Below are 8,930 nucleotides of genomic sequence, written 5' to 3'. Positions count from 1 at the left end.
AATATAGGCCTATTCTGACATGTATTTGTTCTGAAATAACCATATTTCAACCACGAAACCAAAGCACAAAAGTAAAGCAAAAATCTAGTTTTCCTGTCACTAAATCAACACTGACTAGTGTAAGTCGTAACAGCATAAATATAATTTGACATGAAACACGATCTCAGTTATGATTCAAACGTTGTCTTTTGAGTGAGTTTCGAATTGATTCATCGAGATTGACAGATTTGCGGGAATTATAATCAAACTTACAAAGTCAAACGCCATTTTGCTACTCAAGTTTGAAACAAAGATGCATATTGAATCACCATGACAGGGAAGGATTGCATGGAAGAAACTCGTCCAGTGACATACGGTGTTTGGTAAACTTAGCCAAATAAAAAAAAGAGTATTGCGATCATCATGACGATATTTTGCAGGTTGCATTATGCATCATAAATATTGGGTGAATATATCGCCCAGCCCTAGTTGAGTGTTTCGCGTCCAGTCACGGATGGGTTAATCGAGCTCGCGCTGAAGGCGCATCATATCTGAGACAGCAGAGCAAACGCTCGCGCTCAACACTTGCGCTCCGATCCTCCAGCATTACGCGTCTCTTTACAACTCACAGGAATAACCCACATCCCTTCAGCTCTGCGTGGATGCCTCTTTAAACCCCGAGCGTCTCCCCACACACACACACACGCACACACACTGATTTAGATCCGCACAGAGCTGCTGATCTCCGGCAGGTCCAGTTGGATGCTGGACCCCGGAGCCGCGTCCGCGCGATGCCCGGCCATCACTGGATATAAATGACAGATCCAAGTGTGTGTGACTTCAGTGCGCCGAACCAGAGGCTGCATGGGAGATGAACGCAGCCGCCAAACATCAGCCTGATCTGCTCGAGAGACCCGCCAGCCTCCTGGTACCAACATGGGTAAGAAATCCAGCTCCAACTCAACTCATGTGCTGACAGATCGGAACATTACACACATCGGGTAGTTTTCGGCTAGTGCGCATGCAAAGGGAACTCTATTTGGTTACTACAGGAATTACTATAAATTGTGCATTAATTACATGGAACTAACCCTAACCCTATAGTAAGTAAACGTAGTTCATTGTTTTTACTCAGTACTTAAATGTATATTTCACTGTAATACTGACACCTTAAAATAAAGTGTAACCCTTTTCTGTCCGTGTTACAGTATAGTTAAGTACTGAGTAATATTGATGAACTACATATAGGGTTAGGATTGGAATGTGGCTTTGGTTTGGGTTGCATGCAATAATGCATCATTTACTGTTATTACTATACATGTAACATATGTAACAAGGACACTGTAAAATAAAGTGTTATCTAACTTTTTATGATTGAGATGTGCTGTGAAATCCAACACAATCTCATGGTCGTATTTGTTGTGAATAATGAATTACATGGCTGAGAGATTACACATGATATTTCGTCAGATGCTCCTATTATATTAGTAAAAAAGAGAGAAACTATTATTGGATTTGAGTCAGTTAGATTTTTATTTTATTTTATTTTGAGTGGCACTTTTTGTCATATGCATTTGAAAAAAATGGTTTAGAATGACATTTCAGGTTCTTATGTGGTGAAATATTATTGTAGGCACGCAGTTGAATTACACATAAAATGTGACTTATTACGGCTGACAGGTGTGAGACGTGCAGCTGTTTTATCTTACATATCTTTTGAGTTGATTTTTTTTCTGTCATATATCGTGTACGTTTTAAAAATGGTGCTTTGCAGATCTGAAGAATCATTTTGTATTTGGACGACACAACCCTAACATTTCCTTGCTCTCAGATTTACAGTGTGACTTTTAGACATATAGACTTTTCTTTGTCATGTTGTTGTTGTTTTTGGAATATATTGAGCATTTTTGCACTAAACTAAAAAAAGGTGTAAAGTGAGTTCATAGCAGAGCATAATAATTAGGTTTTTAATGTAAATGAGGTGTGGGAGAAAGAGGGCCAGATAATGAGCTATTAAAATATCATTTAAAATAACTTAAAAAAAAAAAAAATCTCATTATTGCTTCAGCATTGGTGATTAAAAAAATAACAATAAAACCCATGCAGGAAATGTTGCATAATTGCTAGAAGAACTCTTCGCAGATTTGATGTGACAGTGTAATCTCAAGGCAGAATGAGTTTTTGTGCTATTGTTCACATTGCTGTATTCCTCTTTGTGGAGATAATGATGTGTGACAGTGTGGAGGAGCTTCATTCGCACGGTTCCGGAGGTGTTCGGAGATGCCCTCTCCCAGGGTTTGCTCAAAGCTGATTGCTGCTTGATTTGTTTTAACACGTTCTGTCTTGCGCTGCCCATTTGTGCTGGGCATGTTCTTCTTAATTGGTAAATGGAGTCTGGCCAGTTGCTCTGCGGGACCGGTATCAGATCGGAGGGATTTTCAGAGGTATCAATAAACGCTGGCTCACTGCTTTAGGTTTTGACGAGAATTACCCCAAAAACAGGCAGAGAGGCTCTGTGAGAGAGATTGGGTGTCAGTAAGAACAGAAATCAATAGAGATGTTCCCTTATAAATGTGTGCTTGAGCTACAGTGAAGTCTTGCGTCTGATATCTGCGCAGAGAGACGGTGCAGTTGTTAGGAGAGTTCTTCATTAAGAAACACTAAAGCAGGAGGCGTAGCAGTTATTTCTGCTTTATGATGATGATTATTGTGCTTCAGTGGCGTGTGTATCTCAGATATGATTTAGGCTTCACCTTTGATCTGATCTTTAATCTCTCAGATTAAAACTGTGGTCATGTGATAAAGCGAGACTTAGTTCTGTGTGCAGATGAGATGACCAATGCAAACTAAACTCACACTGTATACTCTATAAAGCACAGGTCTGCTCTCAGTAGTCTACTTGTTATGGATTTTCATGTGTAGAGTTAATGTAGAAAAATGTGCAATGAATGATTACAAACGGTCATGCTCATAATTAGTAAACAGAACCCAAAAGCATGATTGGTATTGTAATATTTTAATATTTAGAGGGTTGCTTGTATAATGTTAATGCATACAATGCTGTGCTACTTTTACTTTGTGTTTTACCCATTTTCTAATGAAACAAATTTCACTTACTTGGAGAAAAGGAATTATGTAAATACAAATAAAGATGAATAATTGTGTAAATATACCACATTATGCAAAAAAATATGCATATTTTTACTTTTACTTATAAAGTATGTGATAATAGTATTCTTAATGTCAAACCATCAAACCTTGTAATATACATTTTATTTATATCATATATTATAAATATAAGTAACAGTACGCTTTGTCAAACCATCAAACCTGGCAATACAGCATGTATGCATATTTTTCTTTTATTTTCTTATTATTACATATATTAAGTAAATAGCATCAAAAATACGCATTCATATTGCAAGGTTTGACAAAACATACTATGCATGCATATTTTTTTACAGTTATTTACTTATATAATACTTATACACAGTAATATGCAACATACAGGTAAGTCATATTGAAAGGTTTGACAAAGCATGTCATTACTTATATTGCATATTATAAGTGAATAACAGAATATGCATACATATTGCTAAGTTTGACAAAACATACTATGCATGCATATTTTTACTGTTATTTATTTATATAATATGCTATATATATCGCAAGGTTTGACAAAGCATACTATTACTTATATTGCATATTATTATTATTATAAGTAAATAATAGTAAAATATGCATACAAATTGCAAGGTTTGACAAAACAAAACATATTTTTACTGTATTTAAATACAAAATGCAATTTAAGTAATATTGCAAGGTTTGACATTACTTATATTGCATACTATTATAAATAAATAACAGTAAAAATATGCATATTGCAAAGTTTGACTAGGTATGCATATTTGTTTTTACTGTTTATAATATAATATAATATAATATAATATAAAGTAATAGTATGCTTTGTCAAACCATCAAACCTTGCAATATATATGCATATTTTTACTGTTATTTACCTATACTGTATAATATGCAACAAGTAATATTGCTAGGTTTGACAATACTATTCCTTATTGCATATCATATAAATAAATAGTCGTAAAAATATGCATACATATTGCAAAGTGTCACGATTTCTGTCTCATGTTCCCCAGTTTTGTTTTGGGCTCTTATTTTGTGGTATAGTTTTGTTCTCATTGTTTTTGTTGTTTGACTTTGTGTATTTAGTTCCTGTTTCCTTTGATTCCATTGCCTTGTTATTTTCCATAAATAAATACTCTTGTTAGTCTCCTTAGCAACTAATCACGTACCGCCCTTGTTACCGTGTGTGTTTATACTCCAGTCTTTCTGTGTTCTTTGTCGAGTTTTGTCCTTACATGCATGTATTGTTGTTGTGCTTAGTTCTGTTTCCCTGGTTTTCTGGTTCCCGTGTTTGATTTCTTTTGTTATTATATTAATGAAACATTCTGCTTTTGGATCCTGATCACACCAGTTTTGACAAAGCACACTATACTTACTGCATATTATAGGAGTATGCAAAAATATGCATACATATTGCAAGGTTTGACAAAACATACTGTGTATGCATGTTTTCACTGTTATATAGTTATATGCATACATATTATGTAAATAACAGTAAAATATGCATGCATGGGGTTTTGCAAGGTTTGATAGTTTGACAAGGCATGTTATTTCTAAGCATATTTTTTTTACTGTTATTTACTTACAATATAATAGTAGTATTCTGTCAAAACATCAAATCTTGAAATATGTTTGCATATTTTACTGTTATTTATTATGCAGTATATAAGTAATATAATGCTTTATGTCAAAATCATAAAACCATGAGCTAAAACGTTTTAAAATCAGTCCAAATCTATGAAAAAAACCGGCAGACTTTGCAACTCTGGAAGCATCATAATTGTATCAAAAATATCTCATAATTAATGAAGATGATGACTAATCAGTCATGTAGCAGATGTAAATGTCAGATTAACTGGCATAACCGCAACACCACCTAAACAAACGATGTGTCTACATGTGTACTTGTGCAGATGGGCATGTGGGACACTAATCTGGCTCTTATTTACAGTATATTTGTGAGATTTGATTCAGATCCAGCTCATGTGTCTCTGGAAAGTTCTCGTGTGCTTGTCTTTGGGATCTGGAGACTTACGGAGACTGTGATTGGCACATAAATGTTATAACCTTAAAAGTCACAATCTTTTATTCATGTTCTGCAGGACCAGACCCAAGGTTTTGTAATCTGATAGTTGCTGCTGTATTTCTAACAGGTTTAGTCGTGTTTATAGTCAACTAGCAGACCTCTGCTATTCATGAACCGTTATAATTCAGCCCACAGCCTTTACATATTTAAAACAGTAATATCCTATACTAAACCTAAACTAATCTTGACAAACTATATATCATTTGAAAGCTTACAATCTCTACAAACTCTCTTTACATATTTGGTGACTGATTTTCAAAATACATTACAGAGGAGCCGTAATTTATCAATTTGCAACAAGAATATGTTCATACTCCTGAGGCGTGTTCAGACCTTTATTTTGAAATAGTGATGAACATGAAAAATCATGAAAGAATGGTAGAAACCTCAGTTTGTTTTCATGCCAAGAGTTCAGAAGATAGCATCCATTCAATTCTTTTATAAAAAAAAGGTCTAAAAATGTTTTAAATATAAAGAAAACAATAATAGATTCAGCATTAGTGATGTGTCAGCGAGCTATAATGCACACACGTGATCTTCTGTGTTTCTTACTGCACCCACACACCGGACGCGAATAGCGCGTCAGGCGCGAGTGATTTCAATGTTAAGTCAATGCAAAGACGCGTTACACGCGTTTTACGCGCGTAACGCGTCTTTGCATTGACTTAACATTGAAATGACTCGCGCCTGACGCGCTATTCGCGTCCGGTGTGAACGCACCATTAGAGGTTAAATTTATTTCAAAATCTGCCAAACTTCCAACACTACTTCTGAATAGGATGTCTACTTCATAAATTGTATGAAAATTGTAAAAATAATGGTTCAGATCCCTCAAACAACATGGAAATGGAGGCGCCCGTATATGGGCAGTAATGTCCACTAGTGGAGAAGTGTGGTACTGCGCCCAAACTAAATCTCACTGAACGCTTATTTTTTGAGATATCAACCTAACATTTGAAACACAACTTCAGATTTTTGGCTTTGATTTTTTTGCATTTTTAGTCCACCAGGTTTTGAAAATACATATTTTATATAAAATATGAATAATTAAATGTTTAACATTGTACATTTTCATAAACTCAAACTTATATAACTTTTTTCTGTTTAACTTTCTTAATTTATTTCACTTCTACTGTCTTCTTTAAAACAAGACCAATCTTACATCTATATTTCAAAGCATTCTTGAATTAAAACCATTTAAGTTCGAAATGTGCATTTTCATGTCTATTAAAAAAAAAGGGGGTGATAAGAGGTTAATAAACAGGAGTGATGTTTGTCAGTGCAGAAGTTTCTGATGTGTTGTGTGTGTTTTGCGGCAGTAAGTCCCACAGGTTGTTCTCAGGGCTAGTTAGTTGCTCTGGTTGATACAGTGACTCGTGTAAAAGAGTCTCCGCTGATCTTCTGGTCTCTAGATACAGCTCGGGTGAAAATTGTGCGTCTGGTTACTTCGTAAAAGAACAGCACACCTCACCTCAACACACACACAATTTGAGGAACCGTACAAGATGAAGTTTAACCCTATAAAGCCTATGGATCAGATTTGATACGCAGATTTCTAAGGCCCCTAAATGATCAACATGTTACACACGATCTACTGTACGGTTCTGCCGTCTGATTTATATACTTTTTCAGCAAGTAAAAGCCTTCCTAATAAGCTTGTGGTTCACATGTATTTTTGCTGTGAAATCTACACTGATTTTTAGTCAGTAATATTTCAAGATCAACACTTACTGAAGCATCTTAGGTTTACATGATTATATGCATAATTTTTTTTGTAAATTCATGTTCAAATTTGAGTCTCAAATTGATCATCAGGCTTTTGAGGAAGATTCATTTTTTTGCTCCTCAGATTCCAGATTTTCAATAGTTGTGTCTCGACCAAATATTGTCCTATCCTAACAAACCATACATCAATGGAGAGATTATTTATTCAGCTTTTATGTGATATATATATCTCAATTTTAAAAAATTTAAATCTCAATTTCAAAAAATATACCCATATGACTGGTTTTGTTGTCCAGGCTCACATGTTTTAAAACAGAGATTTGATCATAAAACTAAGCATTTTAAATATCATCTTACTAAGACATTATTGGAAGATATATAGTGAAGACTGATAATTATATGCATTTATACTGTTATTAAGATCTCTTTGATTTACATTACAATCATCAGAATTTCTTCTCACTTTTTGTCAATTTAAATATCAGCATCTGCACCAAAATTCATATTATTGCTCAGTTTGGGCCTTTGAATAAATTTGAGCTGTTTTTCCCCTCCATACTCTCACTATATCATACTATATGAGCCATAAAAGCCTGATGTATCAAATATGATACTCGACAAAAACACACATGCATTTTGATCTGACAATTTTTTCATATGCAGGCTTTACAGGGTTATTAATACTTGGTTTCACAAGCACTACTAATAATTACATTGTGAACATAATGAATTTGATGCACATTTTTTGCTCTGCTGAAACAAATCTACTGCGATCGGTCCCTGGGGCCGGTGATTTACTTCCAACATGACATGACAGATTGTAACGGAGTCACAGCCGGGCAATTAGTCAACCTTAATATAAAAGTGCATGCGACCTGTTGGGTGCCGTGTTCATCTGCGAATCAGCGTTTAATATCTCTGTCTTCCACATGCACACAGGCCGTGATACGTTTGGCTTTTAGCGGATCAGCCATTATTCTTGAATCACACTATAATACTGAGTCCTGATATGTTTACTCACCCTGTAAAAAGACTCTTTTCCCAGCCTTGCCTTTTCATTTCCATTTTGATTCACGACAGGTATGAATTTTAATGAGCTCCATTTCACATTTGGAAACTTACCTCGCCTAAATGTTTCTTCATAACACTGAGTTTGATGATTGCCATTTATTTTTTTTGGAGAGAAAAAAAGTGAGGATGCTGTGATCGCTGATTGTGAGATAATCAAGAAGGTGCGTTTTATTAATTATTCGGGTTTCATTAGTTAGTTATTGATGCAGAACTGGTCATATGAAATATTGAATCCCATGCTTTGACCTTTACTGATAATACTTACTGTGCTGAAGCATTGGGTGCACAGAATTATGTTTTTCCATACTGTGTGTGGGCTGTGAGGATTTCCATAAAAACACAAAGGGTTAGAATACAAAGACAAAGCCTTTATTCCCAGCGGTGTGGAAATACTGAGATGTTATACTTACGCTGAAGAGGATTCTGTCAATGTTGCTTCACTGTGTGGCCAAAACCATATTTGAGTGAGAGTAATTGTCTTATAGGTTCGTAAGATTTTCTTTTCTTTTAAAGAGATGTATACTTTTATTAGACATATGCAGGTGGAACTCGAAAAATTTGATTATGGTGCAAAGGTTCATTTATTTCAGTAATTCAACTTAAAAGGTGAAACTAATATATTATATAGACTCATTACATGCAAAGAGAGATATTTCAAGCCTTTATTGGTTATACTTTTGATGATTATGGCTTACAGCTTACACTCTAAAAAATGCTGGGTTGTTTTAACCCAATTTTGGGTCAAATATGGACAAACCCAAATCAAAAATGCAGATCAAAAATGCAATTTAAAAATTTAACCCAATGGCTGGATTTGACCCAAAATTGGGTTAAAACAACCCAGCATTTTTTAGAGGGTATGAAAACCGTTTCACAATATTCTAATTTAGAATTTAGAATATTATTATTGAATTTGAATAATCAT

At 34.7% G+C, this 8,930-nt stretch overlaps 1 protein-coding gene across 1 annotated transcript in view; it reads left to right on the top strand.

Annotated features, from left to right (window-relative positions):
* The first annotated feature begins 470 nt into the window (after window positions 1–470).
* sntg2 (syntrophin, gamma 2) overlaps window positions 471–8,930 on the top strand; it is an 88,940-nt gene continuing 80,480 nt past the window's right edge. Inside the window, exon 1 of the mRNA XM_079633268.1 lies at window positions 471–919. Coding sequence (XP_079489394.1) covers window positions 851–919 — 69 coding nt within the window. The 5' untranslated portion in view covers window positions 471–850. The remainder of the gene's footprint in view (window positions 920–8,930) is intronic.

Source organism: Phoxinus phoxinus (assembly GCF_949152265.1).
Source record: "Phoxinus phoxinus genome assembly, chromosome: 13".
In the NCBI taxonomy this organism is placed as follows: Eukaryota; Metazoa; Chordata; class Actinopteri; order Cypriniformes; family Leuciscidae; genus Phoxinus; species Phoxinus phoxinus.
The sequence above is the reverse complement of the archived record's forward strand: the minus strand, read 5'-3'. Positions and strand labels throughout refer to the sequence as shown.